General features: G+C 41.8%; 1 protein-coding gene across 3 annotated transcripts in view; it reads left to right on the top strand.

Annotated features, from left to right (window-relative positions):
* Window positions 1-15,986, top strand: part of BCAS4 (breast carcinoma amplified sequence 4) — a 68,393-nt gene that overhangs the window by 35,054 nt on the left and 17,353 nt on the right. For all 3 annotated transcript variants that reach the window (XM_026652824.2, XM_026652822.2, XM_026652823.2), the window contains one exon: window positions 250-384. In XM_026652824.2, coding sequence (XP_026508609.1) covers window positions 250-384 — 135 coding nt within the window. The remainder of the gene's footprint in view (window positions 1-249; window positions 385-15,986) is intronic.

Genomic DNA, 15,986 nt, shown 5'->3' with positions numbered 1-15,986 from the left:
TGTATTGGAAAAATTGGCGCTAAATCATTTCCCCCCGTGAGTAATTACTCATCTTACTGGCTATAGGTGGAAAATTAGAGTCCGGGTTTGAAAATGCATCCCTATTGCTACTCCTATTAATAATTGTGCATTCTGACATCTTGCTGAAGCCATTGATTTGACTCTGGATCAGTAGCCTGGATAGTATTGAAAACCAATGTGCCGATGCTAGTAATTCTCATTAGATTTTTTTTCTGTCCCCTCCCACAGGCATTTGTTAAAATGGTTGGACGCCATGTCTCTTTTCTAGAAGAACAAGTGCTTCAAGCGGAGGGGAACCACAGCACTGTGTCTCATGCTGTTCGCAAACTACTTCAGTCTGCAGCTATACCTTCTTTTAAAAATGTGAGTGTTTGAAAGCTGTTTATAGCACATGGAGAAAGTGTTGTCAGAAATACTCCACCCTCCCACCACCAGCATGGCCTAGACAGTAGGTTTGATATTTCCGGGGAGTGTTGTAAACATTACAATGGATAATTGATTGTAACTAACCAACACAACAGAAAAATTATTATTTCTTGTAGTGAAATTGAGTAGTTAAAGAAGTCCTTTTCTAAGCTGTTATGTGGTGTTGCTGTGGGTTAAATAGCTTTTGTGTTAAATCTGAGAGATGTCCACATTTGGTGGATGGTGAATGGAACTATTCCCCTGTGTGTGTATGTGCGCGCACGCACACACACACACACATATATATAGTTTGTAGAATTTGTACATCATCTTGGGATGAAAGATGCTCTATAAGCATCTTGTGTTGAAATTACATCCTCTCCATAGACTTGTCATCCTCTGTGAACCAGCACTAGAGGGGGATGAGGCACATGCTCTTTGCCAGTGGGTTTCAGTAATATTTACTGACAACAGAGGAATGTTGAGACTCAGGAAGCTGGATTTCCTTTCCAGGCACCCTCTTCTCTCCTCCCCTCCAAACCTGTCTCTGTGCCAGTGCTATCTTGCTCCTCTCTTTTCCTCTTCCCCCTCCAGCTCCTCATCCCCGTCTCCCCCCCCCGCTGGTCCCAGTCTCTCCCCCCCCCCCCCCCCACTCTAGCTCCCAGTTTCCTTCCCCTGCTAGTTCCAGTCACCATCTCCATCCTCTTTGGCTCCTCATTTGATCTGTCCTCCCACGCCCCACACGCTCGCAGTCCCTCCCTGTCCCAGTTCCCTCCCTCCAGCACCCAGTCTCCTTGTCAGCCTGTCCCAGTATCCCCTGCCCCCCCAGGCTTCCTCCATCAGGCTGCTTGTCCTAATCTGCTCCATCTACCTCGCCTCCTGGTCCAGTTTGTGTCCCCAGCAGAAAGGCTGCTTCCTCCTCCTCCTCCATGCTGCCTGTGTGTCAGCCAGGGCAGCACTGAGAGCACAAGAGGGACAATCTGCCTGCTTTCAGTTTCTGGGATCAGTGCCACAGCAGCCCCTGGCACCTGCAGTTACAGGGAAAGTCCTGCTTAGCCACTGCCACACTGGGATGGAGCATGCCCAATCACGCTGTGGGAATGGCATGTACACAGTCTGGTCAGCACTTAGGAGCTCTCAGGGGACAGAGCATGCCAAACTCTAACGAGTCTCTGCTGAGCATGCGTGAACTGTGATTGTTCAGAGGATTATAACTTGATCAGAGTCGCACTGGAACATCCCTGACACCAGCATGACCCCCCGGCCAAATTTCAAATCCCTCCTCCAAAGCATGGAGGCACAAGAGCTTCTCAATGGTTCTAAGCATTTTTTTCACATGGGCAAAGCAACATCTTTTGCTCTGATTTCATTTGATTAAACGGACGAACCATTTTTGCTATTATTTCCCCCCCCCCCCCAAAAAAAAAAAGAAAAAAAATTCAGCCTGATGCAGATAAACAGCTTGGAAAATTTCAGTCCGAATGGTTAAAATTTGGTAAATTATAAGCAACTGGCAACAGGTTCTTATAATGGGAACTGTTGAGCAACCTTAACTATAGGTTCCACCTATAATAATGATATTAGTGGTAGGGAAACATGAACATTCAGCAAAATATACATAGCTGGGAAAACATTGAGGTTCTCTCTTTCTGCATCCAGAAGTCAAACTGGGCTGGGTCATGACGAACTTGTTCTTTTATCTGGGCACTTTTTAAAAACATGAAAGCATACTCTAAATGAAAAGTCCCTCGCTCGCTTGTGGTTGCAAAGAAGACTTTCAAACTATGAAGTGAGAGTAACTGATGTAGTGATACCTGCTTGAGTTTGTAGACAGCTTGGAACAACAGGTTTGAGAACCATTTGGTTTATTTCAATGGGTTGTCTGTATAAAATAAATCACTTTGATTGAAGCATGCAGGAAAGGATAGGGACTGTCTTACTATGAAGATGAGCTGTCAGTGGAGTCTCGTTTTGGTGTCTCAAGTGGGAATTTCAGAGAGTACCACTTTTTTTTCCCACTTCGACCCTTGTCTGAAACCCAGGGCTCCAAACTGCCATTTTCTTCTTCCTGACCTTTAGCAGCTCCCCGTATCACTGCCACCTTCCGATGGTTCATCACTCCCTCTTGTCCATTCTGGAAGATCCCATTGCAGTGACCCAGCAAATTTGGCAGTTCTCTGTGCTGGGGGGCCTGTTGCCACTGAATGACAAATGTGCGTGATCTGGGATTACCACCTCCCCTTTGTCCCCCACACCCACACTGAGTGAGACTTGAATCTTACAGCAGCCAAGACACAACAGGGGAGCATCCTGAGTGGCTGAATCCTGTGATGAGACCTTCAAGGATAGAGAAGGTGGGATCCTGCAACGTGGGTGGGTGTCACAGGCAGGTTTAACGTGTTTGCCTGGTTCTGAAATGGCAGGCTGCCCAGATTTACTCTGACCCAGGAAGAAAAAGAGAGGGGGTTGCACTGAAGACATTTCTCTAAAATAAAATCAGGCTTTTCCTCTTTCTCTGGGCTGGAATAGATGGTGCATTCCACCTATTGTTTCCCTACTTTTAAATTCAATATACACACTGTAAAGTGCAAGGAAAATCTCATTCTCGCTCTTTGCTACTATATCCCAAGGTGCAGCAGCAGAAACAGAGTTTTGGTTCCTCTATGCATACTGTTAGTTTAGGCTCTCCCCTCCAGGACTGGTACCATTCGCTGCATGGCAACTTGTTAAATTGTTGGTCTGTGATTCTGCGTTTTGGGCATTGAATGGTTAGTTCCATAGCTGTCTATTCAGGGCCTTGTTGAGAAAAGTGTAAAATCTGTGGAAGAAATGGGCACTGATACAGTTCTCTCCTCATGTTAGGAACATGTAAGGGGTTGTTGGAGAGGAAGGGCGGCATGGCTAGGCAGGAAATGGGTGGAGACTTGCTGATTTATTCTGCCCCTCCCCACCAGAAATGTGAGAGAACGTCTTAATTTCATGCATGTTATTGTCAGCACTTTGCAATGTAACTTGCACTGCAGGGACTTGCCTGGGGTGTTGCTAGTAACTGTGGTAGAACAGAGCTTCTGTATAGGTAGTGGGGGGAGTGGGAGATAGAGATTCCTCTCCCTTTTTATAGGGATTTTATAGTTCCCATTACCATATTATTTGAGCCCTTCACAAATATTAATGAATTTATCCTCTCAGCATCACTGTTGAATAGAGAGGTCTCACTTTCCCTATTTCATAGGCTAGGAACTGATGCATAGAGAGGTTAAGTAACTTCCCAAGAATACACTGGCACAGCTGGAAATTGAACCCAGATCTTTGGAGTTCCAGTCTAGTGCCTTAAGCATGAGATTATCCTTCTTCTCCAGGAACAGGGACCTGTGTCTGGGTTGGAGCTGGAGGATGAGAGTAACAGCTGGGAGATAAGAATTTGTACCCGAGTTCTTTATAGGTGGGAAGAATGGGCAATCTGAGTTCTTGCCTGTATGGCATGTAAGAACTCTGCAGGTGTGTCGCTCTGGCCTCGCTGAACTGTTAAGCATCTCTATCGCCATAAGCTGAAAAGCTCTACAAGGACACAGCTCTGGTCATAGAGTTAGGAGCAGTAGATGTTTGACTGAATACTAGTTTTTGTTACTGTTTTACAGGATTTATTATAATCCTTCCCTCTAAGCAGGATGAATATAGAAGCTGCTTCTTTAGTTTTGCTTCATGAACCTTCAGAAAAAACAATCTGAAGCAATTTGTTTGTGACCCTAAGTATTTGTATGGAGTATTGGAGTCCTATATGTGCAGGTTCTTCTGAGTGGATAGTATCTCCAATGGCTGTGTCAAAAATGGAGTTAAAGTTGCTCCATTTTCTTTTCCTCTTTTACCGTGTTCTCTGGGTGTATATGTGCAATATCTCTCTCTCCCACAGTGTAGGAAATAGTTTTACTAGTGATTTCAGAACGTGTTAGAACGCTTCCAAAATTTGCAGTACTCTTAGTTCTTTGTGTTTCCCATTCCTTCTTTTTTCCTGCTTCTTTAAACTGTCCATTACGTATAATTTTCAATAGTTCTCCATTTAGCAATTTATAGAACATATCTTGCAGGCAACCGTGTAAACGATTTTACACCAATTATAAATATACATTGCTGTACAAAATTGACAGATTACAAAATATAATGTCACACTGAAAGAGCTCACTCGGAAATTACAGAGCAAAAGAAATGCCTTCTCCTGTGAAGTCCATATACTCTGCAGAAGAAAAGCAGAGTTTGGGCTCTGTAACGGAGAAGCTGACTGGTTTTTGATACATTTCATACCTTTTATCCAAAGATTTAACCTGTGCCCTGGGCTGAATGGGTCTCTTCCACCATCCAGAGGAGACAGGAGAATTGTATTTTAGAAAATATCAGAGTTCTGGTTATAAAGAATCAATACCATCTCTTTCTTTCAGTGGATCAAAACCCTGTATTGCCAACTCTCACACTTTTATCAAGGGATCTCGTGGTATTTGATGTCTTTCTAAAAGCCCTTGCTCCTGAATTCATTTGATTATGTGAGAATTACTTTTTTTTTTTTTAAATGAAAGCTGTAAGTTTTGAGACTTTTTATGGTTGTAGAGAAAAGTTTGAAATTGTTACCCTAAAGGCCCCCAAACCTCAGTAGGCAAATATAAAGAAGCCCAACACTTACTATTTTTTAAAATCTCAGGTTTTTAAGCCAATATTATTCTGGGGGGCTTGACTCATTATTTTTGAATGTTTGGGGTTGGCAATACTGAAAACCCTCTCCAACGTGTGATTCCATTAGTATCTGGCCTGCCAGAGCAATATTGTGGGAATTCAAAACCACACTACAGCCGCTAGAGCTTTGATACAAAATATATTCCTTCTCTCACAACCAAAACCACATTTAGCATGTGGAAACAAGGATAGAAGTGGTTTTGAAAATATATTGAAGGAAAGTAAAAGCCATTGGCTAAATATTTGCATTTGATGCAATTCCTTTATCACTCACACTTTAGAAAACCAAAACACACCTTTTTAAAGGGAAACTTCCATTCAGATTCAGCTTAATTGTAAAACAATTAAGAACATAAGAATAGCCCTTCTGGATCAGACCAGTGGTCCATCTATGTCATAAGGAGGAGGGAGAAAACTTGTTCATCTTAGCCTCTAAGGATAGAACAAGAAGCAATGGGCTTAAACTGCAGCAAGGGAGGTCTAGGTTGGACATTAGGAAAAAGTTCCTAACTGTCAGGGTGGTTAAACACTGGAATAAATTGCCTAGGGAGGTTGTGGAATCTCCATCTCTGGAGATATTTAAGAGTAAGTTAGATAAATGTCTATCAGGGATGGTCTAGACAGTATTTGGTCCTGCCATGCGGGCAGGGGACTGGACTCGATGACCTCTCGAGGTCCCTTCCAGTCCTAGAATCTATGAATCTATGAATCTAGCCCAGTGTCCTGTCTTCCAGCAGTGGCCAATGCCAGATGCTTCAGAGGGAATGAACAAAACACAGCAGTTTATTGAGTGATCCATTCTCTTCCATCCATGCCCAGCTTCTAGCAGTCAGAGGGTTAGGGATACCCAGAGCATGGAGTTGCATCCCTGACCATCTTGGCTAATAGCCATTGATGGACCTACTCTCCATGAACTTATCTAATTCTTTTTTGAACCCAGTTATACTTTTGGCCTTCACAACATCCCCTGTTGTCTATAAGATTTAAAACCAATAGAAATGTTTCCATGACTTTTTATTAAATTCCATGGAATCAGTTGCTTTTTAAAAAAACAGTAAATGCTCTCTTGTGTCCAAATATTGCAGCATTGGGAATCTGAAAGTGAAACCAACTATATATTTTTTTAAAAGTTAAATTAATTTGATGAATGTACATAGTCAAAGCTGAGACAAATGCAGAAAAGGAAAAAAGCATAAAATATTAGAAAGTAAATTGGATTTTAAAAATTCTTTCAATAGAATTGTGTGTTTTGTTAAGACCTATTAAACTCCAGTGTCTAACATTTTAGATAAATAAAGCTCTTGTTAAAGATCTGAGGCCGCCAGCCCTTTAGGCTGTAAGAGCTCTCTATTAACCTCCCAGAGGTCCTCCGTTAAAACCTGGGAAGATTGGAGTTGACATTCAGATATTTCTAAAGTTTAAAAAAAAAATTAAAAACTCCTTTCAGGATTTTATTATCCATCATAAAGAAGCAAAACAGGCACAAGCTCATTTAAAAATAATCCTTTACAAGTCATCTTTCATAATATACAGTTATGTTAATGACATTGTAAGCAAACATGTTTATCTGATTTTAGTTGATAGTGTCCCTTTAAAATATACAGAGAGGAACATTCCCATTTTTCCTTGCTTTCTTCTCACTTACTCATAACTCCATGCCTACAGCATCATTAGTATTTAGCTTTGCATTGCACTTTCAAGCAGTGAGTGCAGGTCCCTTGCAGGAATTAATGCTCTTTCATTTTCTTTGTAATAGCTTTCAAGTTAATATTAGAGATATATTTATGCCAGTTGTCAGGAGCATGATAATTATTGACGATGCTTTCCTTCTATGAATTATCAGAATTTCTCATTAGACTGGGTAGAATAAAATAGGCAGTTTCCTTTCCATGAGAATTGTAATGTTATCTCTAGAGCAGGAGCTGATTAACTTAGTCTTCATTCATCTGCTTCAACTGATGGGCTAACCAACTTTTTTCTGATGCCTAAGGGAGAGAATGGTTTTCTAAATGCCATTGTTGGAAAAGCGACTCGGGGATTGATAATGGGAGATGAAGCTTACTTTGTGCTACAGCATCAGATCAAGCTCAGCCCACCTTGTTAGTGCCTACGAGTCATTGCCACTGCAATGATTTAAGTGTCTAAGATAGAGATCCCAGAGGTACAATTCTTTTTGTGGTTGCCTGTGTGAAATGGGTTGGTGGGCTCAGTCCAGATTCTGGCTGACAAGTATCCACAAAGGTAGTTACCAGTGGCAGTAATATGCTTCTTTGAACAGAAAGGCCACTGCTCAAATGGATCAGGAGATTGAGCTCTTCTGTCTGTCTAGGAGAGCTTTTTCCCCATGTCAGGACTGAGGTTCTGATTGATTTCCTGGGAAATTAATATTATCAAAAACAAGGTTATAAACTGCAGGAATAAGAAGTCCTTCCCCTATCAGTTGCTCACATTTCACCTCCTTGGTACTTGTCATGTCATAATCTTTGTAGATCTCCTTTAAAATATAACTGGATGGTGTGTGTTTAATATATGTCAGGATCACATTTTCCAATGTCCTTTCCCCTTCATACGAGACTCACAGGAGGCACGGTCTAAGTTAAGACTGGGAGTCGAGAGACTTGTGTTCTACCTCTGCTTTTGCCACTGACTCTCTGGGTATCCTGGGGCAAGACACTTCACTTCTTGTGCCCTAGTTTAATTTCTGAAGACAATGTTCCTGATCTCCTGGGAGATCCTTGGATGGAAGGGGCTAAGTATTGATGAATCTTTTTCCTTCATTTGTATTACATAGCATAGGGGAAAGGGGCCCAGAGAGAGCAAGTAAGGCCAAGATTTTCTAAACTAGGACCCTAAAGTTAAGCTCCGATGTCCATATTTAGGCACCTGCCTGACTTTCAATAATGCTAAGCACCCATCAGCTCTTACTGAAGCTACTGGATGTGTTGGGTGCTCAGCACTTTTGAAAAGCAGACAGGTGCCTAAATATGGATTTAGAAATTTAGCTTGAGGCTCCTAGTTTTGAAAAACTTAACCTAAAGGCCTGGACAGTTACTGTAGCAAAATGCAGGCACTAAAATATAATGAAGAAATAAAAACTGATAGGAAAATTCTTATCTAGGTGAATGCTGTCCTGGTTAGCACCCTGCTCTGCTCTGTATTTGTGTATTACCCAAGAAAGTCTTGAACTTCTGGCTACATATATAGCTTTTATGAGACTGATTAAAACAAACAAATAAGTATGATCTGTGCCAGAAGGTGGAAACCCCACCTCTGTACTGATTGAGTTCTGGAGGTGCTCTGTGTCAGTTAATCTATTGGTGTTTTTTGTTGAGCTTTAAATAGGCTTCACAGTGAGTGGTTTTCTAGGCTTTGATGATAATTTTTTGTGGGCTTATAAATTCCACTTAGAACATTGCTCTGTGCAGAATTAAAGTGAATTAGCTGCTGCTGCAGAAAAGAGACATAGCTGGTTCCAGGGAAAGTGAGAGGTGGGTATTCCCCCTTGCCTTGGGTTCCTATTGGCTGCTGCTGTGAGAAATGCAGCAAGCAGTGACTACTGCTGCACTATTTACTAAGCATCTGCATGTTATACATTTCAGCTGTGCACATGCGTGCCTTCTGGGGGAAATAGAAGGTGGTGCCTTGAACTGTATCTGATTTCTCTTCTCCTCGCAGTTACGTTTCCTCTCTTCATCTGGGGATCTACCCTCTATTTCCATTGTTAAATAGGCTAGATACTCTCTGCATTCTAAAACTACATGTATAAAATACTCACTTAGCTCTTGCTTCTGTAATGGTTGAGTCTCTGACTCATGAAACCTGTTCTGCCCTACTTACTTAAAAAAACCCAAACAAAACCGGACTGCTGTGTCTTCAGTTTGAGTTCCCTCAGGGCAGAGAGCAGCATATTGAGAAGAGGTGCCGTTAAGTTAGGCTATGGCTACGCTACAGAGCTTGCAGCGGCACAGCTGCACCACAGTAGCGCTGCTAGAGAGAGCTCTTCTGTTGACTTCATTATGCCAACCCCGGCAAGCGGTGATAGCCATGTCGTCGGGAGAAGCTCTCCTGCTGACGAAGCACTGTCCACACCGGTGCTTAGGTTGGTGCAACTTATTTCGCTTAGGGAGTGATTTATTCACTCCCCTGAGCAGCATAATTTATACTGTACTGACATCAGCTAGAGTGTGTACATATTTATTACCTGTAGTAGTAATCAACAGAATCCCATTTTAGTTATTCCCAGAAATAATTATGGGTATTTTTGCTGTACTAGAAATGGGATGTATATATCCACTATTTCTAGGTCTCTTGGGTTATTTCATTTTCCTTTATTAATTTCCACTCTTTTCCCTGGAGCCAGTTGCATCCTGGTCAAGTCTTGTTGACATGCAGAAATGTGCTGCAAATAGCACCTGAGATTTTTCACCCCAACATATTGTGTTGTTGTTTACGGAGAGAACTTTCTTGCTAGTAGTGAACTTGTACGGAAACTTTGCTTTACCATATATCTGTAGGTTATTTTCTTCTCAGCATGGAATATTCTACCAGTTCCTGTTACATTTTATAATAGAGTTTCTAATGGAGTTATACAAAGGCATAATTTTAAGCGTGCCCAATTGATGTGTTTGCATAACTCTGAATGGGCACAAAATTTTCCCTTTTGAACTGATTCTATGTCTTCTGATATTTCTAGATTATTATTATTATTAATTTTATTTTATTAATACTCTAGGGCCTAGAGGTCCCAACCAAGATAGCGGCCCTATTTTGTTAGGCACTGTATTTATTAACCCGTAGTAAGGGATAGTCCCGGTCCCAAAGAGCATACAATATAAATAGACCAGAGAGACAAAAGATGAAAGAAGGGAAATGTTGTTATCCACCATGCAGATGAGGAATTGAGGCACAGAAAGATTAAGAGATTTGCCCCAGGTCACAAAAAAATCTATGGCAAAGCCTGGGATTAAACATGTATGTCCTAAATCTCAGTCTAGTACATTAGCTTCAAGATTCACCTTTCATGAGGCTTGTTGTCTGCCTGGCCCAATATATTGCCCTTTTCATCTGAGGATCTCTTACGTTTTACAAACAATGAACAAGCTAAATACAGGAGCTTAGTGAAATAGGTGAATGTTCTACCCATTTTATAAATGAACTGAGATTAAGCCCTAGAAAACACTGAGTTAGTGGCAAAGCTGAGAATAAAATTGGGGATCCTAACTCTCAATATTCCATTTACAATAATTTCTATATTCAGACTTGGCATGATGCATTGAAGTAATGTTGAAATGGAACATCTGGTTTTATATGACACTATCCTAAAGGCGTAGTTTGATTTCTGTATTTGGGGGGACAGCTCCAGTCAGGCCAATGGGGCCACGTGTGGGGTCGGGGGTGGAGGGCAAATTCAGCCCCTGCCTCAGACTTGCAGTTTGGGTGGGCAATGCCCGCCTGCCCCGTCCAAATTACACCCATGCCTATATCATTCTAAAGTGATGTGCAAACAGAAGTGACTTCCTTTGTAAATCAGTTTATTTTCCCTGGCCACTTACTGGAAGTGTGGTTTTTGTTTTATAAGGAAGAATCATATATGAGGGAAACCTGAGAAAATAAGACTCTTATCCTCCGTAAACACTTTCAAATGAAAGTAACTTTAAGCATGTGTATAGTTGGGACAGTGAAGTTACTCAGAAGGTCCTATTATTTGCTGGATCAGGCCCAAAATTTGAGCTCTCACAGTAGTAATTGATTTGGATATTTTTATAATTAAATATCATGAACATAAGACATAGCGTATAAGTCAGAGGGCATAGCTGTAATTAAGTACTGTACAAATCATGTATAGCCTGGTCCCCATAAAGAATGTAACTGAGATCCATTTTTAATGCAGGGTGATTACCGTCTTATGTTTGCTAATAATGTTACCCTCCAAAATGACTATTGGATTTATAAAGCATACGCTCTCAAAAACGGGCATACCATAAGACCAGAAAGACGAACAATGATAGGATATAACAAAACACAGACAACGCAGAGGTCAGCCACCTCCAGAGTTTCTTGTACTTTAGGCTAAGGAGGGCAGCTATGCCAATAGAAGGATAATATAATCTCAACGCAGGTACGTTCTGGAGAATGTGGATTCTATAGCTTTGGTCCTAGTAAAGATGGGCTTTTACTTTACCCCTGTGGCATGGTCTGGTTTATGGAGTTTTACAACCTTCCTGTCTCCCCTCCCCCTACCTCACACACGTCCAATTAACTCCCCACACACTATTTCCTCCATTTCCCAGTGGCTTAGCGCTACCACTTAGACATTCTGACTTTTCTTGGGCACACCCCCCCTTCTAAAGGCATTTTGTCAGTTTATTTCTGATTTCACTGGCTCTCAGTGGGAGGCTCTGGTGTAGACAGAGACACTGCTTTTCAGGTCCAGTCATCTCCTCTGTTGCTGAATTACTTGAATAAGTGCTCCTGGTTTTCTGTATGTATTCATGCCTCGATCACTTTTAATTTTTGTTCAGGACCCAGATTTGGAAAATCGTTGTGTTCTTGTTTGTGAATGTAAGATATAGATATAGATATATATAAAATGACAAAGATACAGATGTGCATAGGTAGATAAGTAAATAAACAGGAAATCCATTTAAAAATGTGATTTTACAATATTGTGGTGTCTGCCTTCTGAAGTAGAGTATCAGTGGTGGTGAAACTTTCCTGAAGAAGTTGTTAAAAACAAAACAAAACAAACAAACAGCCCTCCCCCCACTCAATACACACTGTTTGAATGCTGTTCTTTATAGTAATTGTTATGTGTTTGTTGCCGTTTAGATCATAACTGTGGCTTTTCACCTTGTGTTCCATAGTGATTGTTTCTTTGAGTCAGTTTGCCTGGTAAAGGCTATAGCAGGGGTAGGCAACCTATGGCATGTGTGCCAAAGGCGACACGCAAGCTGATTTTCAGTGGCACTCACACTGCCCGGGTCCTGGCCACCGGTCCGGGGGGCTCTGCATTTTAATTTAATTTTAAATGAAGCTTCTTAAACATTTTAAAAACCTTATTTACTTTACATACAATAATAGTTTAGTTATGTATTATAGACTTATAGAAAGAGACCTTCTAACAACGTTAAAATGTATTATATTACTGGCACGTGAAACCTTAAATTAGAGTGAATAAATGAAGACTCGGCATACCACTTCTGAAAGGTTGCCGACCCCTGGGCTATAGCCTTGTTAAGAATGAAACATGAAATGACTCTAAAAGCAAAGAAAGATTATAGGCAACTGAATGGTTTAGTTTACCTTATAACCTGGGCCAAAATCATCCCTGTTGTAACTCCTTTAATATCAGGAGTTATACCTGGGATGAATTTGGCCCATTGCACTTCTGAAAATAGGACTTTTCTCTTTGTAATACGAAATATGTCCTGATTGGCTTTTCTCATTTCTCCTAGAAGCAAAATTGTCCCCTGCTGAACAATCAATTTGCATAGTAAATTTTCAAAATTATGAAAAGGGTAACAAAATCAATTAGACTTCCCCCACCCCCCATACTGGCAAAGGGGTTCAGAAAACTCTGCCAGTCTAAAAATTAGGAAGAGGGCAATAAAGAGGGGACTAATATAAGATGACTTCTCTCAAGATCATAAACATCTGGAATCCACCAACAGTGAGGGTGATTGAAATGATGGAAACTCTAAATGAGTTCAAGAGACACCTAAATTTTATTTGTGGAGAAGAAAGGTTATTGAGTGATCTGTTGTAGAAATAGGAAGCCTCTTCTACTTCCAAAAATGTCTTTGCATTCTAGCAATTGTAGCGTGAATAACATTCAGAAATTGTCCTCTTCTCTTTTTAGTCATTAGCATAGGCTGGCTTTTGCTTCCTTATTTTGGTGAGTACTATTTTGTTTTGTTTGCAAGATGTTATTTTGATGAACTTTTCCAGTAGTTCAGAGTAAGATCACAGATAAATGACATTTTATCAACATCTCATTTTGTGGTGGATAATATTTGAAATGATCATGTTTATGGAACACCATATAAATTAAGTTACTTTGCAGTCTTATGGAGACCTGTAGGGTCCTGAGGACTGGTAATGGGATATAGAGTTTTTCAGCCATAGGTCACGGGTTCAAATTCCCTGCAGTGACTTTGTCACTACTGTCGCAGTTTCAAGATAATGGCACCTGTATTTCCTCCTCCTTGGTCCCCTGGGGGCACCCACTTAAAAGTTTCTGGCTCCCAGCCATCACCTCTGCTGAGTGGAGATCCCCATCTCATGCCTTTGTGACTGGGGGTTTTAAGGCTTTACAGCTCCCTGATCTATACTGTGATATCCCCAGCAAGCCAGTCTGCCTAAAAGGTCAGTGCCTGTGCTTTGCTCTCTCACCAAAAGCTATGACCAGCGTATTGCCAGCAGTTACAATTTACCACACAGCTCTTTCTAAGCAAGCACATTTTTTCTGACAGTATAAAGCATTAACACAGAGAAGGCATATAAAAACAAAAGAACCTACATGCATGCTAAAAAGCTTGCCACCGGTTTCCCTCAACTCCAACAGTCTTTCAAACCCCACAGTTGGGTTTTCCTTGTGGTTACAAGCCCATATCAGTCTTTTAGTTCAGGAACCAGAATGAAGGCCCCGAGTCAGTTTAAGCTTGGGCTATTTATCCCCAAATCCCTTCTCCATCTGTTGGTCTCCGGAGAATCTGTTCTGAACCAGAACATACAAGCCTCCCCAGGAAGTGTTACCTCTCTGGAAGTGCTATAACCTGAGTGATTTGCCTTAATCATTCCCTTCTATTTTCAGAGTGCATATAATCCCAGACCACAATGATACATAAACCATTCATACTCTTAATACAATATGGTCTCCCATAGATTTTGCAGGAAGCTGCCCTGTCTGTCACAATTACCAAGCAGGGGAGTGTGTGGGACGTAAGCACTGACATATCAGCTGTTCCGTGGCGTGCAGGAGGCGCTGGGAGGGAAGGGGAGGAGCAGGCACGGGGTGTGTTTGGGGGAGGGGGTGGAACTGGGCAGGAAGAGGCAGGGCAGGAAGAGGCAGGGTGGAGTGGGGGTGAGAAGAGGCGGAGCAGGGGTGGGGGCGCGGCTGGGGCAGAGCGGGGGGGTTGAGCACCCCCGGGGCCCCAGAGGAAGCCCCCTGGTGTGGGAGCCAGGGTTGGTGTCCAGTGGTCATTCGGTGATCTGCATGAAAGGAGTTTGGTGGGTCATAATCCAACTTCCAGTGGATGAGCATCCACATCACAGAAACCACCACCATATATTGTGCTAGTTGTCCTTCTCGTTGGCAGCCAGTTACAGCAGAGAGGCACGTTTTAGAGGTGGTCTCTTCAGGTCAGGGTTATGGCCCATTGATAAGGGGAAGTTTACCCTGCTGCTGCCCATAATGCACCTGGCCTGTTGATAGAAAACTTCAGATTCCGGAACTGTCAGTCCAGAACTTTTATGAGCCACTCTTTAATAGACACAGATTGTAGAAGGAATCAGAGTGTTTCGAAGGATTTTGTTGCTGGTAAGACATTATGAGAATCTCTCCTTGTGGCAGTTAACTTTAGGAATGTTTACTCCTTGATGAGCTCTGCATCTGATCTATCATTTTTCTATAGCGCCCATCACTCTGGCACCTAACTGCCTAAGTGTTTTAGAGGGAGATCAGCCTTGCAGAGTATTGACGATACTACACTCCATTCAGGTTTTGAAGTCCACGTAAAGTATGTTAAGCGTCAAAGGACATTTTTTGTTGAGATTAAAACCAGATTCACTCTTACCCTAATACTTTCCATGTCCTTGCCCACGCTACAGAGAGCAAGCACCTGGATGTATCATAGGGATAAGAAGTTTGACTGATATATTTCCTTAAAAAACAGAAAAGTTTCCCATTGTAGGAGTTGAAAAATTATTTAAAGTCTCCAGGCACCCAGAGAGGAGGAATGTTGTGTCTGCTGGAATCTGCTCTTGGCTGGGGATTATGGCCATTTTCTGTGGTCTGCAAGCAGTTCTGCCTATGATGTAATGTTGTTGCAGGAAAGGTGTTTGCTCTGCTTCAGCCTGTAGGAGTCGTAATGCCTAGCAATTCTCTCCCCCGCCTCCAACGCGCGCACATACACACACTCTGTCTCTCCCAGAAAGTTGCCCTTCCCCCACCCCTTTTCACAGTGCTTCTCCCTGAGGCAAATTTCTTGCTGTCTGGAGTATCAAGCATGCACGGGTGCTTTCCTTTTTCTTTCTCCTTTTTTGAATTCTCCTGTGTAGTTATTATAAAGCAGCAATAGCTGAAAAGACAGTTTCACCCTGGTTCTTTTCTCCAGTTGTGTGTGTGTGTGTCTGCGTGTGTGTGTAAAATAAATAAATAGATGAGAGGCCAAGTTTGGGTTTTTTTAAGTGCCTTTCCTCAACATTCATCATTTTTTCTTGCGGTAAAGATACAACATAAGCAGATGGCAAATATTAACACACAATACAGTGCCTGCTAGAAGTGATTTAACAATGCTCTAGGTTTCTGTGCCTTTCAGTTAGTTAAGTCATGTTTACAAGTTAATAAATTTGTTCCACTTGAAATATTTGATGGTATGTACTGAGGTTCAGCGGTAAAGGGATCCTTTAGGAGTAATCGAGGAACGTTGTGTGTTTCTAGGCACTGTGGTTATGGGTGACCTATTTTTTTTCTTTGATCAATTTTAGCATTTTCCCTATGGTGCTGAAAAGAGGATCAGAATGAGCAGTATTATTAGGTAATAATACACGGCTTTTCTTTAACTTCAGTGATGCTGCTATGAACCTGGAAGTGATACCATGCATCATTGCAACCCCAT

Source organism: Terrapene carolina, unplaced genomic scaffold, assembly GCF_002925995.2.
Source record: "Terrapene carolina triunguis isolate 2854851 unplaced genomic scaffold, T_m_triunguis-2.0 Scaffold130, whole genome shotgun sequence".
NCBI classification, from domain to species: Eukaryota; Metazoa; Chordata; order Testudines; family Emydidae; genus Terrapene; species Terrapene triunguis.
Note: the sequence above shows the minus strand (reverse complement) of the source record. Positions and strands in the feature narration are given on the sequence as shown.